General features: G+C 34.6%; 2 protein-coding genes across 4 annotated transcripts in view; one reads left to right on the top strand and one right to left on the bottom strand.

Annotated features, from left to right (window-relative positions):
• Positions 1–18,015, bottom strand: part of LOC100740069 (heparan sulfate 2-O-sulfotransferase pipe) — a 113,443-nt gene that overhangs the window by 74,283 nt on the left and 21,145 nt on the right. The window contains exon 1 of one of the 3 annotated variants that reach the window (XM_012390910.3): positions 17,179–17,970. The exons of 1 other annotated variant lie outside the window; for it this stretch is intronic. In XM_012390910.3, the coding sequence (XP_012246333.1) occupies positions 17,179–17,231 (53 nt within the window). In that variant the 5' untranslated portion in view covers positions 17,232–17,970. Of the gene's footprint in view, positions 1–17,178; positions 17,971–18,015 lie in introns of those variants that run through there. One more of the 3 variants, XM_003492912.4, reaches the window with a different exon arrangement.
• LOC100740310 (leucine-rich repeat-containing protein 15-like) overlaps positions 5,481–18,015 on the top strand; it is a 30,393-nt gene continuing 17,858 nt past the window's right edge. The window contains exon 1 of the mRNA XM_033323315.1: positions 5,481–5,852. The gene's annotated coding sequence lies outside the window, so the exon portion shown is untranslated. The remainder of the gene's footprint in view (positions 5,853–18,015) is intronic.

Consider the following 18,015-nt stretch of genomic DNA (forward strand, 5'->3'; position numbering starts at 1 on the left):
TTCTCTGACATTTTATTCAATACCTTTTCGTTAAAAGATACGAAAATCGAAGAAAAATGTAAATTATTCGTTCTTCCCGCTAAAAGTCAAACAAAATAATTAAAAATTCGAACAACGTACTTAAATACAGCGAATCTGTTTAACGTATCCGTCAGTTTGGTCAATTCTCGTTGACCTTCGATTATTTCCACGTATCGTAGTCGTTTTTAATAAAATCCAAAATTTCTAAAAATTAATACCATTTACTTGAACTATTTTCACGCGCTCAAGCAATTTTTAATCAAAGCGAAAATTTCTACGAATTAACACTATTTTACATTAAAACCATCAAACAGGATTTGAAATTTTTCTTGTATTTCGAAAAATTCTAGACAAGATGGTACATCGTAAGGAAGACCATGCTACATCTTTCTTCAAATACAGTTATATCTAGTACAACGTATATTTCCACCCTTCAGATGCATCCATATCTTCATCACGTCACCATACATTTCAAATATGCATAAAGCAGAAACAGCATCGCTTTCCGCTTCATTAAATTAATTCGACAAGTTTATTATAATCTGCAACTGGGGATAAACGACACAGCTAAAACGTACAAACCGTGCAACAAGTAGTATCATATCGACATCGATCCGGGCTATAAAATTCTCCGTAATTACCATCGACTACACGCTATCGTGATGATCATACTCGATGAAAGAATAATCTATTTATCACCTTACCAGTTTTTCCCCCATGCAGGAAGTAATCACATCAAACGTCGGTTGTTTCGATTCCGCGATCGACACGCGTTTCGCATCTCATTGAAACGTTTCTTTAGAAGCGATCCCTCGTCTATTTCTCACGTCGTACGGTAAAACGTCATCCTCGATGACGTTCTTTTCAACCCGTTCGGACGTTGACACACGCGGAACGCCATGTGTCGCATAACTTTATAATGGTTTACGATCTTTGAACGAGCAAAATCGTGACCGCGAGAACCGGAAATTCCGATAAAAGATTTCTTGTATCGCTTACACGATTTAGAACCGGGTTCTGCAGAAGAAAAAGAAAAGAAAAGGCATCTTTTCATAGAACAAACGAAGTGGGAGTTCGCGTAACGTTATCTCGCGAGCTTTGCATAATTCCTAGGAATTACGTGATTCAATTTTATCGATTTCTCCATTGAAATTCTCGAGATTATCGGGTTCGAAACGAGATGATCAACGACGATATCGGTAAACGAGTTTCGATAAAGATACGAAGTGTGAATATTTTTTTTTTCGAAGAAGACCTGTTACCAATTTTTCTAATTACTTGAAACAGTAAAATTTGTTATTACGGTTGGTGATAAATACAGTTATTGATTTGGGAATTAGTCGATTTATTTAGGGATATGTATTGTTTCGTAATACGTTTCGTAATACCAGACACCGGTGATTGTAAACTTTTCGAAGGTTTAAATTATCGTTTTTGTTGCTCTTATTTGATAATATTATCAATACTGTTGCTTGTTTGTAATTCTTCTGCAAAAGCAATCCATGTAAAAGTTTTCATACACTTTTTCTGTGATCTTCAAATATTATATTTTCAACTACAATTATGTAAATACTATAATTTGTTTGATAATATGCAATTAGTACAAAACGATTTGTCTATCAAAATTTCAATTCCTTCGACAGTAAATATGAATACATATTTATTTATTATCCTCTTCATAGAAATTATACAGCACTAAATAAATTCTAACAACTAATGGTATAAAAATATCTACTCGAATATCTTCTTCTATGTAGACAGTTGAGAATCATAGTGGCGTAGGTTAGTATAAGTCAGTCTACCACCTTCCTTATAATTCATTATATTTTTTCAAGCCGTAAAAACATACCACGACAGAGAATAAAGTCATAACTGAATTAACTAAAGGACGCTTTTAAGAATCAAAGTACGCGATGAAGTTCAAATTCACGAGATCTTCACTCACGTCATTGTACGATTCTTTTCTCTTTTCTTAAACACTTCCAAGCTTATCTGTCACTTGTCAATCACCAACAATAAGCAAGTACCTTTCTCGCACTAAAAGTACAAATTCTTTCTACCTGTCGTCAAACGATCTTATTAAAGTTAAATATCAAACTTTCCAGCGACGATTCAAGTTCCTACATTTTTTCCCATAAAAGTACAAAATCTTTTCCTCCCATCGTCGAACGATTGATACGAAACTTTCGAACGATTGTTCGAGTTCTTACTTTCTAAAGCGTGGAACGTTTGTCACGATGAAATTCGAACGTTCGATTCGGATTAATTTTAAGAGAATGCAGGCTGACCACGCGTGGAATAGTCGAGTTTCCAGATATCCTCATTATGCACGATGGCCCTTCCCGCGTCCCATGTTCTTTCACTAACGCGTTCCTAGGAGCTTACGGTTCCTTCGTGTTCGTGTGTCGTTGACACCGCGTCCCGCGACCGATACCGTTCGTTTCTTGTTTTCTTTTATCTGGACACGCGTTCGTTTCTTCCGACGCGATTGTCTGGACCGCTTGGACATCCAAGCGGTTTCCACGGCGAACAAGATGCGCTTCTTTGCAACCGAGGACGTGTAAAGGGAAACCTATGGTTGGTCACCGGTTAGGACGTCCATGCGAGAATCGATCCTTCTAAACGATCCTTTTAAACGATCCTGATGGTGATGCATGAGAATGACGGTAGATTTTTAGTAGATACAGGTTCTCTGTTCGTGAGAGATTTGAAATGAAGCTCTTGCTGCGAAGAATGTCCGCTATTGCTCAGAAGTACCTCGCGTGTTTGTCCGTGTTTGATAAGACGTAATTCAGCCGTTTCATGATCGATGTTGCACGCAGCGTTGTACTTTTTCAGCGGAATAAATGCAAATTGCATTTCCGACAACACCATCCTTCGGTAACAACTGCAGTGATCTTGTAAATCGAAGGAGAACGATAAAGTGAAGAGTCGTATTTCAACAAGTTATCAAACTGTATATATGACAAATGTCTTTGCTATTGGTAATGCTGTTGCTCATTTTTTGCGTATAAAATATTAAATATTATATAAAAATATTACAAATGTAATATTAATTTAACGAAACGTATGGATAATAGATTTTAATTAATGGAATATGTTGAGTGATCCACGGGTTAACTGTCGTTTTATGAAAAAATGATACTTTTAAAATTTCTTTTACTTTTTAATTGCTTTGTTCGATACTGCTGAAACATTCTTTTATGAAAATTTTGTCAAACTATCGATACAAATATGATAGCGATCGATCGCTCAGTAAATGAGTAATAATATAATCGATAAAGAGAAAATTTGTCTTGCAATCCAAAATGGATCTAGGATGATTTTCTTCTATATCATTGTAAATATCCTAATATTTATGAAAAGGATTATACGATAAAATCATTTACAAAATTATTGATTATATATTTTAGAATAATTTCATTTTAAGCAATTATTTATCTATATCGACATAATTCTCCAGATATTCTGCTGATAAATCAATTGAAGTTTGAGACCAGCAAATCCGATGTACCATAAGATCATTGTTGGCTATTGTTCTGTGATAGCAACAATCTGGTGATAATTCGATTTCAAGCTTCAATTGACTCACCGACAGAATATCTGAAGAATTACGTCGATATAGATGAATAATTATCCTGTAGCTGGAGAATTTGATGAAAACGAAGATTAAGTGTAACGCATGGGTAAATTTGAATAGTCGTCTTTTACAATTTTCCCATCCCAGTTTGATTGAATGCTAATAAGATTTTTGTTCCTTCAGAAATATCCTGCGTCCTAAATGTTCTGCAAGAATTTTTCGTTCGCGGAAAGATCCAATAATAGCCATTTCTCAACATCCTCCTTTACCTAATAGAGTTATGATAGTCGTGTTCCATTACTTAAATAAGCAACTTTAATTGAAATACTTTGGCAAATCATTTTTGCTTGATCAAACATTACCTCGACAGTCTTAACAGCCTGCAACACTATGTATATAACTACACGCATAATGTGGCACATGCCACATTCTCCTCCAGCTTTGTTAGAGCAATCAATCATGCAAATCTAATTTAACAAAATAGACATTTTTTGATACTCGTACAGAGTTCAAATTGAATTACGCAAAATTATCTTCGTGTTCTGCGTCTTCTGTACATTTTTAGTTTTCCTTTGTACAGGTAACCGTTGATGCAACAGTTAGTTGCTCTAACGAGCCTGGGAACATTTTGCCAAATGATCGAGATAAGCGTACTTGATTATAACTAGCTTGCACAATAGCTTGTGAATTTAGGAGAACAAATTGTAATGAGTTATTCCTTATATTTATAGCGAATGGACTATGATTGGAGCTTCAATGAAACACAATTTCAGGAATTTGGCACGAAGAGAATTTCACTTTTTAAGAGACGATTTAATAACCATCGAAGAGTTATTTCGACTTATAAGAAATGTGTTCTACTAAAAGAAATTCTGTTGACGATAAACTATTTGGATGGTAACAAATTATCCTACGATCCTGTTAGCGAGACAAGTTATAGCTTGTACAAGAAAGCTTTTCAAGCCATAAGTAACGAATAGCAGTAATAGCTTCTGAAAACTAGAAAAACAAAGAATTTTATCCTTTTTAGTAATAGTAATAGAGTATTAACTTCGACAATTTCTAATTTATTCTTAATTTCTTATTTAATCAACCTCGACAATTTCTTATTATCACATTCATACAATCTCGCTTCTCTATTCTACTAATCGCGAAATATCAAACACTAAAAACGTTCTTTTAAAAGCAACAAGACAAAATTCATCGTTGGTGCATCAACTTTTGAATTAAACCATCGAAATAAGGATGTGCTATAGCGCTACTTGTAACATTTCATTTTCTCCAATACGCATAAAATTCTCTTCCACATGGTAAATAATTGAACAAACCTTAAAAGGTACGCGAACAAAGAATATCATTTTTCCCCGAAACAAGCGAAATAACGAAATAAAAAATAAAATAACAAGATAAGAATATCAAATTCAAGCGATATAGTCGACAATTTAAAAATCACATTATATGGAATAACAAATATTGCAATTACAATAAATAAAATCAAACATTCGTGGTGAGAAGAACAGATCCCAGTGCAATCTACTTTCCGTTTAATTTCCTCGATTTTCCAAAACCCTATCCTTAAACTTTCCACGAACTTCGCCATTATCGCTCCTTCCCCCCGTGAATTGTTTGCAAATGACTGCAGGGCACAACGAAGCGTGTCCGCAGAATTCCCTCGCACCCTTCGTTTCAATTTTTTTCTTTTCTTTTTTCTTTCATTTCTACTGCCTCGTAAGATGATCGCAGATAGCGACAGGCTTCGTTTTCCTCGCTCGTGAAAATTGTCCATGACCAGCGCAGGTGCGAACCACGTGATGACGACGTATTTTCAACGAACGAACGAGCGCCTAGCTCGCGTGTTTCCGATGGAATTGAGCTGTTGGAACACCGTGAAAACTCGAGGGGCGTATCATCACGCGAGCTGTTTTAACGCGAGCACGATAAGTCGAATCTCGCGCGACGACGTAAAAAGTAACGCCAATTATACCCGTTTGAAACACACTGATTCTACTTTTCCACGACTGAAACACGGTTCGATATAATTTCTTCTTATTTTCGAGCCGCGCCGTATTGTTAAATCTTTAACATGCCATTTCTTATTCCATCGTGCGTTAAGAACGGTGTTGCTTAAGCAACGTAGTACACGAAGAGGATTCATCGTCAGCATCTTATTAGGGTTCGTTTGGATTGATTCGCAACTTGCAGCAAACGTAAGAAGTCGAAGAAGTTTAAAACACTGGTGAACGCTGAGAAGGTGAGAGCAATTTATTGCGAAAAATTTATTTAAGCAACATATCGCGATATTTTTATATAATTTTATAACATTTTGTTTGAGGTAGCCACCCACATGATAATCAAATAGCTAAAAAATTCTACCAAATGTCCAAATTGGACAAATTGTGGATGTGAAATATTAAATAAAAAAAAACTTTGTTTGCTTATGCTGTCTTAAACGTTATTTAAGGATATCGTATAATTTGACGTAAAGTATATGCGTACGTGCTGTTTTAGTAAGCGTAAGGTACATGGATCGATTTGTATTTCGCGTAGCTATGATAGGATAAATTAAAATAAGACACGATAAAGTAAAGGAATAGTACTTCGCTATTTGCATCTTTCTTTTTAATTTTATTTTATTGCTTCGCTATTTTTGAAATTTTTACGATTTCACCGTTTACTATTCACGTGGAATAATAGAATAAAAAGTGAATAAATTCAAAGATCGTTTCACCGCAATCCTGAATATAATTCTAAATTATACCACATAATTTTTAATTGCATCTCATTTTTTAAAAAAACGTTCCTTACAAATTATACATAAATTTTCATGTGTTAACTCGTAACTCTTACTACACTTTGACGTTTTAAACGAACATTTCGATGATTTGTAATTTTATTCAACTCGATATTTTTTCATGCTCGAGTCCCGTAACAAGCGAAAGCCTCTTTTAAACGTTCTCTGATCTTCGATTAGAAGGTGTTTGCATTTTAAAAATTAGCACATCGACATAAAAATTAATAACAGCTCGGAACAAATTTCAAAGCGCATAGAATAAAATATTAATCGTTACAAGCTTCGTCACGCGTGTGTCCAGATGTTACAGTACAAAGAATTATTGATAACTAGCAGTCGACACGCGATCAAAGATTGATAGGTAATAACAAGGCATGGAAATTCCTGCCTTCTAAAAGAGCTAGATATTGCGGAAGGTCGAACTGCTGAGTTCAAGGCAGATGTTCCTTCTAATTTTTATTTCACAGCAACTGTTATTAGTGGAGCTAATGATTATATTCTAATGTATCTTCGATTGGACGTTGCTATTATAACACCGTTATAACTAATGATGGTTGAACAGGAATAAAGAAGCGTGAAGTATTAAGTGAAATCATTGCACAGTTACAACGATTATAGTGTATAGGTATAAAGGTTAAAAAATAATTAATTATCAAAAATAAAAAATAGCTGATGTTCATCGTTATATCGATCGGTGATATGATCTTCGTGGTTGTTTATGATTCATTGCAATTTTTCTACCAGTTTCTCTGTATCGTATAAAATTGTTCGCTCTCTCTTTGTAATAAATTTATTTATATTATTCCAGCGCGAGGTTCAGATTTGGATCTTCTTTAAATTCCTGGATCCTCATTTGTACAGACGTCGCCAATTATAAGCTACGATCACGTTACACGTTCCCTTGTTGGGATTTTTAAAATGTACAACGCTGTAAGCACACTTTTCCCACGCGCGTAGTTTATGCTTTTTCGTTGTTGACAGACTAATTAACAAATTTCTAAAATTTTACTCGTAGTGTATACCACATAGAAAAAGTTGGAATAATTTTACAGTTATCTAATGCTACGTGTTAATTGTTTCGTATTTGCAAATCTCATCCATGAAAAAATAAACAAAATCTTTCGCCAGATCTAATAAAATTTACATTAAAAATACATGAAAAGAACTATCTATCGTTGCTTACAATCTAAATGTTAAAAGAAAATGAATTGCGTAGAAGCTGATAACTGATAGCTGAACTTGATACGAATATAACAACTATTACAAATAAGTAACTTTAGGCTTGTGATTGCGGTCGTCATTACGTAACGAATGACATAGATAATGAATTAATACGTTATTTAATAATATATTACTCAATCATTGTAATTAGTAAACTTGTGATCCATGTTTCCTATTCCTTTCGAAAAAATCCTTTCTATCGAAATTAATTTATTCTGTAACCTTTTCTACGAATTCCACAAACGTAAATTATCGTTTTTAGAGAATATTCCTGTCAGTTATAATCGAGGTTCGCGGCGATCATCCGACAAAAATTATACTCGGATCGATCCTGCGGTTTTAGGCTTCCTGGAGTACCATTTCGTCTGTGACGCAATCTTATTGTCGATTTATTTCAGCGAACGTTTTTAGGCTGCGAGACTGATTCAGCGAAATTCTAATTGTTGGATTTTTTTAATGTCGTGATAATGTCAAGGATTCTACGTAAAATTTCTTGTTTCGCCATCACGTGTGTACGATAAAAATTCAGATTTTATTTTGAAGTATAAAATGTGTCTGTATAATCGTGAATACAGTCAGAAGGAGAGTAATTGTTCAAAAACACAAAAGTCGAAACTGCAGGATAAAATTTGTGTCTGTGATTCATTAAAAAAGAAGAAGATTCTCATTAGATACGTGCGTATTAACTGTGAATGTAGATTTGATCAAATTCTATTTCTATTCTCATTTGTACTTTGAAAATGCGAACTGACTTCCTGATTTGTTTTCTCCAATTTTTTCTTCCTATCTGAATTTTAAAAATATGAACAATGCTCTGATCTGGTTCTTTCAATAAATATTATTTTACTATACATATTCTTTTATTTAATTTATAAACGGTGATGAAATAGGATATTATTATCCTATTTTAATTCATTAAAGGTTTCCTCTTTACCCAAGATTTCTAGACGACCTGAGAATTATGAATTATTCATTCTCCCGAAATTTTCGTCGAAAATATTACGCTTACATTACGCATAACATTATAGTTACTATAAATTAACGTCCTGAAAAAAGAAAACAAATGTCACTATCTCCGAACGTTAGTATACGTCTTTTCATACCGTAGGTATCTAATTACGAGTGCAATAGCCGGCTAAACTAATCGATCCTGACATGCAAAGAGTACGAACGATTCTCTTTTCTATCGTTCCAAGGAAACATCCCGGAACGTTAATGATTTAACGTAGAGCCACTTAGCCAACGAGTTATCGTGACAGCTTGGAAAATCGTATCCGGTGAAAAACACGCGAACAGCCAATGTCGTTGGAACGAATCGGTCGCGATCGAAAGTGCAGACTGTAGACACAGTGGCGTCACGTTCGCCGAGTCAGTGAGAGTTCATGGTAATAATGGCCCCTTCGTAACATTGCTTGCCTTTGGAAACCATTACTCCGCGCGATACCTATACACCACACATGACTTTCGTTTCTTGTAAATAGCCAGGTTATAAGAAACATGCGATCGAAGAAGATACGGAAACGTAGAGAAGCTATCGGATACACGTATTCCGTTAGTTTTATTACGGCTCCATTTTTCTTCATTCGTAATCTCAGTCTTATTTTTATTCTGGTCTTGCAACGTGTTTTGCAGATATACAGTTACGTGTTGTTCGGTTTGGGTAAATTTAGGGCAATTTCCTCCTATAGCAGCTTTCGTTCGGAACGTGTCTCTTTTTTCCCTCTTGTCAATTTTCGGGCAATTTAGTTTGGGATCTATTCTTGTACACGTGTAGAGACAATTTTCTTTTGGAAGAGATTTCTTTGAGAGCTTAGATCCGTTCTTCTTTCCTGTCAATTTCGAGACAATTCTTTTCTATACATGCTAAGATCAGGAATCTAAAACAATTGCGTTTTAGAATGGTTATCGGCGAGAACAATTCCGCTCCTCTTGTCAGTTTTCCGACACTCGTTTTATTTGTTGTTTTATCGTGCCTGTCGAAAATTGGCGACGCGTCATTATACACTCACGTGCAATTCGATAAAGTGAAACTAAAATCAGAAGGAAAGCTATCGTATCTCGGACTTTTAATAAACTGAGTACCATTTTTATCGTGGATGTAATTCGATGTTGTAAGCGTTAAATAATTAATTTATCAGAATATCGTCACTATAATACGATCATTTTATCAGTACAGCGTATTATATTTATTATGGAGTAGAATTTCGATTATTAAAAGCAGCTTCCTGTTATTAAAAACAATGCGAATGTTTCTAGGAAATGCTATCTGTTGGCAGATTGAAATGTAAATGCTAGGACAAATTTCAAAATGTTGCGACCAATTTTGAAGGTTCTAATTTACTCATATGACAATAGAAATAAGACAACAGAAAATTTGTAATTGCCACACTTTTCCTACACAAGCTATCGACATCCATTGATCAAACTTCTGCATCTTTCTAGTTAAAATGTCCTATTTACTATCTTTTTTTTACTTCAAACATGTAATACGTAGAATGTAGATGCGACTGAAGTTTCTTAGGTCTTTTATCTTCTAAATTAAATAACATTATACAGACCCTTGCGAAGAAAATGAGAAAAGAAAATGATAAAACATCAGTTTTTTACGACGTCCAAATGACACGTAAGACGCACCTAGCTACGTAGAATATCCTGAATTTCCTACATAAAATGTTCTAGAGATCGTCAAAAATGATAGTTATCTAAGAAATATGTACTTATATCAGAAGAACATGTTTCAAAACAGAAAGGTTGCAATTAACCTAATTTCTCGCAAGAATGTAGAATGTGTTCTAATACTTGTTCCAAAAGTCACTGCACTGATCTACTTTACTTTACTTATACTTTACCTTGAATCAGTGGAAGATTCAATGTATATAAAAAGAAATAAAGACGAACCGGTAGACGTTCAATGTGATAAATCGCAACGGTGATCGAGGCTTAATAGTAGTGTTTTGAAAGCAATTAACTCAATCCGTCTAATTGAAAGCGGCTAGAAGTGGACGTTCGAAAGAAAATTACGGGAAACGTTAGTCCTTTCGTGAGATTCAGTCAGACAGACTGAACGTTTTAAACGAGACCGACAATCCCAACGACAAGCAAAATGACTTTAGCGAAATTCCACTCCTGTCTCGAGTATTCCAGGCAAGCTTTTATAAATTCTTCGTAAACTATTCTTTGATAGACGTTCAATCGGTATACAGAAACATTTCAATACACTGTTAATTATTGAGATAACTTTTACACAGAGTTTTTAACTTTACATAACTTTTACACAGTGGAATTTTCATTTTTTCATTGTCCATATAGAGTTGTGAAGTTACATTATAAGACTCGATCGAATATGTATTTTAATACAATTGAAATTATTATAAAATTTATTGAATTGTACGTCCGAATTATAAATACAATAAATTTTATAGACATGACATAATTTTACAGATTATATTGATAATTTATTTTCATCGTTCATTTTGGAAAATTTTATTTTGTGATAGTACCGTTAGATAGATGCGCTGAACTTTGTCCCTAAATTTTTCACTATCGTTGTTTGCAACACAGTTTTGCGAATCTAAAAAAGAAACGTAATTCTTAAGAAAATCACGAAGCAATGTAATTAGTTTTAATCCTGTAAAGATGATTATTTGGCTTTCAGTTTCGAAGAATGATCAAGGCCTGTTATTTTGCTGGAAGTGACTTGCATGAATTACCGTGAAGATCGGTAAAAAAAGGACGTTAAAAGTAGAATGTCGAGGCCCCTGATGTAATACTTTTCTATAAGGAAAACTATAGGAGCTGTCTTGCATTTTATTTATGAGGCTGTTTATGAATTTGAAACGTGGTATCTTTTTCGTGTTCATCGGATTTTGCAATTTATTTCCGAGGTCTCATCTCTCTATCAAATAAATTACAATATCATACGAAATCAAATATTTACCATACGATATGTAAAAATATTTTTTAACTTCACTTTACGATCAGAATTTTACAATTATAGATAAAATCGCACAAGTCAATTTAATAATCATTAAAAATTCATTTTCATTTACTTTCAATCCATATTCTACATTTACGTACGTAATTTACTTGCTAAATACTACGCAACATAACAAATTTATTTAATGAGCAAAGAACAACAGACCAAACTTTTAAAGCCTCATCAACTAACTTAAATTTCAACTAAAATAATTATTCTCGCAAAATCTTTCTCAATTAACCAACGCTAAAAACTCTTCTAATTAATCTTCGCAGCTTTTACTTTCATATTTTCGTAACATAGAAATTTCTAGTTAATGCGTTAACTCTAAACAATGCGTTAATCTCTGTTGCAAGCAACGCTAAAAGATTCTTCCGATTGTAATACACACGGTGTCTAATCAGCGCAATTTGTACTTTCGTATCTTCATATTCCAACTCCAACTTTAAACTTTTTATTGTATCGTTACGTTCCTATTAACACTAAAAATACTAAAATGATTGGTTCTACAATTTTATAAATGTGTTAATCCTCGTATAGGGATCATGAACCCAGATGGATTAATAATATCAAAAATGTACCACATAACATGGAATTGCTTCTGTAAGAAAGTAATAAATCAATAAATATAAAAATATTCTATTATTACGTATTTTTTAAAGACCAGTCATTTTGACTGGTTTTGATAAAAATAGCTTCGTGTTAACTATCGGTGATTCTAGTGTTAAAAACGAATTATGCCGTATCTATACAAGCGAGAAGTAAAAATCCAATACAATTAAAGTTATTGTAATTTTTCATTCGGCGAATAAAAATGTCCAATTAAAGGGACAGAGCAGTTGAAGGGTTAAAGTTAATATTTTCTTTCACTCAATTCTTATCTCAACAGAGCAAAGCGATTCAAATATTCTTCGTTACGATTCATAAAAGTTAAACGCCGACGAGAAGAATCGTCGTTAAATAAGTTGTCATCGTGTGGCTCGTGTCCGTAGTCGCGCGTACACGAAAAGAAAAAAGGAAAAAGAAAAAGGAAATAATGGCAAATCTACAAAAGACGAAAATGCACAAACGAATCGGCCGTTCACGATTCTCCTACAATTCGCATTATTCCGACGTCCAATCAACGTGATGGATCGATTTGTTCGGTACAGTTGCAGCAGACCTTGTTGGATAACCTTTAATCCATTACACCGTCGTGCTCGTCGAAGTGATGTATCTAAACGTCATTTAGGAATGCTTCGATCAGTCTCTCCCCGTTCAATGAAACTTTGTGAACGCGGTTCGAGTAATTATTCTGCGCGAATCCGTTGAGTAATGGATGAAGGTTTAAGCCATAGACGTTCGTGGGAACAATGTTCGTTTCGAATGCTTCCGGTTGCATCGTCGACCAATTATTCCCATTAATTTTGGAAACTCGGAAGAGTCGAATGCATAAATTCTTCTGCTTCCTCTTTTTTCTTCTTTGTCCTTTGTTGTCTTTCATTATTTGCGCAGTAGAACACCGTTTATGCGAACATTTCGCGAGACAAATTGGTTCGTATAACCAGGTCGTTAGTATAATAGAGGTCCACGTATTTTTGTCCAACACCTATGAGTTCTCGTTCAGTTAATTGGAGTTCGCGTATATACGTACAGTATGTTAAACGTACGCATTTGTTTCTGTAAATATGAGAAATGCGAAGAGATATTTTGAACGAAAGTTGACTTTGTAGGGAAAAACTTAATAAGATATTTCGATTTTGTTTAAAGAGATCTCAATGCCAATGTAACTTTCTTAAATGGAACTATAATATTTTTTTATATACCATTCGAGCATTTTCTAATTCTGTACGAAAGAAAGTATGAAGGTACTTTGGTGGAATAATGATTAATCTAAAAGATACTTTAACTTTAATGTTGTAAAATTTATCGTACGAAAGACAAGGGAAATGTGAACATGAAGATTGCACTTTTATGGCACAAGCTATATTTCTTTCGTTTGGTTGAAATTGGAGGATAACATTGGTGACAAGAGATGAATGATTCAAGGAGGACTACACGTTTTCACGACTGTATCTTTTTCGCGAGTGCAATGATACATGTGTATTTTGCAGTTGCGCTATTTCTTTAAACGGAGCATATATTCCTTTCTGCACAGAGCAAAATCGTCTCTTCGTTCCACGTAAAATGGTATTATGGTAATATGATTGAAAATCCAGTGGTTTAGAAGAAATTCCAAGTTTAATTTTCTACAAATTATCATATTAAGGACAAGAAAAGACGTAAAATAGTATATCATTTGGAGCAAAATAATTTTTGTATCGATTTCCTTTTGAATCTATGGATTTGTATCAATTTTGATGTTTCGCGTTGTTCTCGCACTTCGTATCGGGTTTCATATTGAAAAAAAATCCAAATCGAATCTGCTGTTTAAAAAAATCCAAATTAAACTTGTTATTAAAAAAATTTAAACCTAACGGAAGACGAGCGTCGATCCCCTGACAATAATCGACTTCTTCGATGCTACTACTGAAACGAACACGTACGCAATCACAGACATACAAAATGAAGAATCTCGTCAGACTTTAACGTACGATGGCAAAAATCGAAGAATCGAATGAACCTCAATCAACCTTTCGATAACAACCAATATACTACTTGAACGTGTTTCTCTCCCTCTCTCTCTCTTCCTCTCTATTTCTCTCTGTATCAAATCTTTGAGCTAGAGATCACGACGAAGGTCTATTCGAGAGTTGTTAATAATTCATAAGCTAGTTGAAAAAAATAGAGAAAACCTTGATCTTCGACTATAAATCTAGCTCGGCCGGCCGATGTGATAGCAAAAGGCACAGGTATCTATTAACAGAAGTTTCGTATTCGTTTGTTGAACCCGCCGGGTATTCCGGGGTTAAGTATTTTAACGCGTCGAATGCCGGCTGATAAATCGATTCGAGACACGAGATCTCGACTCTCGCGCCTTATGCCCGGACCAACGACGATTCATCAACCGCTTTCTCGCTTCGCCCCTGATAGAGTTCAATCGAAACGCGTACTAACGCACCGGGATATCACTATGATGAATATTCAATGGTTTACTGCATGATTACATCACCTAATAACGATTTGTCATAATTGTAAGGCTATTACCATTCGGAGTGTTTTATTGCCACGACAATTAGGGATGGAAATTACCTTTGAAATACAAAAGTAAAGTAGTTTATCGCTTTTAGACGAGGAACGATAACGTTCGATTATTGTTTGTCATAGTCGTCGAGCTTCCAGGTTTTTTCGCAGAATGTTACAGTGACAATTGAAGGATCAAAGTAATAAGCGATGTAATTGGCCATGCAAAGTATCTTCTAATTGAATCGTTCGAGGTTTGTATCATTTTTGATAATTGTGCCTTCTAAAAAGTTTTAATAGCATTGAATGAGAATTACGTTAATGCGAATATTATCAGATAATGGAATTATCATGAAACGCGAATTCTACGAAAATATTTCGATAGGAGGAAAGCTATCTTGTTTCTGGGTGCAAAAATGGAAACAAATTTTTATGGAATGAGAGAGTTGCGGTACGATCGATGCCGACTGTGTTCTTTTTAGAATCGACGAAATTTCATTAGATCATCGACCAAGAATAGAAATACTTTTCTGAAAGTGAATATTGATTATTTTAATTAATAAGTATAGCTATCTTTCACGTGTAAAAATGAAGAATTATATTATAGAATTGTTGGAAGTTTACTGGTTTAACATTTGAGAATAAAAGCTATTCCCTGCGGATTGACAATCGATTATTTCGATTAACCGAAGTGAGAGTTACTTCTTGGATACAAAGATAAAGAAATCTCTTGGGAAATATAAGAATTGCTGTACTAAACTTTGTACAACAATTACGGTACTAAAAATTGTTGTTGAGAAAAGGATACTTTGAGAAATAAGGAATCAAAAACTTATTTCACAGTTATCAGCGACTTGGCAATTTAGGATAGAAACCACAGTTTGAGTATAAAAATAATGAAATCCTCTATGAAATTAATAAATTATTATATTACTTGGTTATCATTTATCACGATTATCGATTTATCAGAATTATTTTGATAAATTCTGGAATTTTATTTTTCCTTTAAATAGATATTTAAAACGTTTCCTCTAATCTTTAGATTTAGACTGATTGCTTTTCTCGTAAATAATGAGAAAGAACATTTACTAAATAAACTTATTATCACATAAAGAACCACAGCCAGTCTACTGGTAAATGTTCAGTGACATAGTAGTCGCCTGGAGCGACAAACAGTTAAACAGAATTACTTGGGAGCAATCATAGTTACCGTTTCAACAATAAAACACGGAAAATTGTACGACTGAGACTATATATCGGTAAACTGAGGAAGCTTATGTTCTTTGAACAAATTTAACCGTCCGACAGTGATTTATATAAAAATAGAATTATTTGAATTTTAACTCAAACAAGTTGTAAAAATTCGATATCGTCTTATATATATAATTTATTTATTTTATTTTTATAGTACGCATTTTAATATTATACATGCGCCGAATAATCGGTAGAAATAAATCAAAAGTAAAATAAATAAACAATTTTTACAATGTCAATGTCTCTGCAGGGTTTTTAGTGAAACGTAAAGGGTTAACTCAACAGTGCAACAGTGCAATAAAGAAAAGAAAAAATTCCTTAAAAAATTAGGAATATGCATGCTGGTAAAAATGAAATTGAAAGTTCGTACGATGATACATAGACGACCTAGTGGGTAATTTTTGCAACAGATCGATATACGAGATGATATCGTATTTTAGTCAATCTACTTTCGGCACAAAAAACAAATTATCGCTGCAACGACGTTCCTCGAAATGTCATGCTCCAGTTGCTCTTTTGTCTCAATGAATAAGAGGACTTTTAATATTTTAAGAACTGTAGCATAAAGTTGAAATAATATGCGCGTTAACGTTGTTATGTACGTAGATTATGTTTAGGTTATGCTAAAACACATACGCGATAGAGTCAAATAGCAGATAACATATATTATGACAAAATCAAAGAAATTGATGCACAGACCACCTAGTGTGTTCTGATAAAATACAGAAAATCCGAAAATACGAAAGAACGAGGTTATGACTGCGACACCTGTACCACAAACCATCACTTCGTATTGAGAATTATTTTCAATAACATCGTATTAAGAAGAAACGTTATTCATTACAAACGTACTGTCACAATTGAACTATAGAAATTTACACATTTGTAAAAAATTTACACATTTGTAAAAAACACCCATCGTACGTCAAAATATCGAAAATATGCAACGCAAAGTATCTCTTACAGTATATACAGTACATAGTAAGTCTTTTTAAAATCTAATGAAACAAATCTCTATTTAGGTTAGGTACTTTCTCGATCCGTTAAAACATGAATTTCCATAAACGTCCACTTAATCCAACGACAATGTACTACGTGATATAATCTCTTATTGAAACAAATACTTAGATAAAGTACATTACAGGTATCGTAGATAAAGATCTGTTATATTTTGTCGAAGAAATACCAGAACGAAATACAACAAGGGGTTAGAATGAACCGAATGAAACTAACCTCTTTGGGACAGGCACCCGCCTGTGCTTCCACGCGTTGTCGTTCAGCATCATGTACGCCCGTTTCTTCACTCCACCCTGTCGAAGTTCAATCGAGGGTACAATGCGGGGCCCTTCGACGTCGATCGGATCCTCAGATCCGAGACGGTCGAACGCGACTCATCAAGAAGCAACGAACGTCGATCGAGCTCATGTACGTTCCTCCCTTCGACCGGTTAGCCGGATCCACGCCGCGTTATCGTTCCAATCGATCACTGAAACTTCCAACGCCACCCTACGAGCCGATTCGATCGATCGTTCGCACACGCGTTCCTCGTCCTCGTTAACCGTTCATAATCGATCAACTAGACCATTCAGACATGTACTTCACTTCAAATATACCTGTACGGATTGTCGTCCTTCTAATCGTAAGTTAATTTCTTAATAGCGCGTATATATAATTTTTACGTTGTGTTATAATGTCAAGGATTATACTATACGTTAGATTACGATCTAAATGCTAAATTCTCGATTTCTATCGTATAGATTCGACACGTGGATGAGATCGAGAATCGTTGTATCAATTATCGCGAAGAGTTTCTGTGATGAATTTGAAATTGGGACACGAGACAGCTGACTCGGTGACGGAAAAGCGAGAAGACTTTCGAGCGGTACGCACGGTAAGCTGGCTGGTCAGCACGCGACTGACGAGCACTAGGAATATTCCGCGCGAGAACACCGCTCGTCAACGAGGAGACGACACGCGATACGCTCTGCTCCGCGCCCGCTCCGTTACTCAGCCTGCTCGTAATGCGATTCTACTCCACATTCGCTGTGCCGCCGCCGCCGCCGCCGCCGC

The sequence above is a fragment of the Bombus impatiens genome, unplaced genomic scaffold, assembly GCF_000188095.3.
Source record: "Bombus impatiens unplaced genomic scaffold, BIMP_2.2 scf_0899, whole genome shotgun sequence".
NCBI lineage: Eukaryota > Metazoa > Arthropoda > Insecta > Hymenoptera > Apidae > Bombus > Bombus impatiens.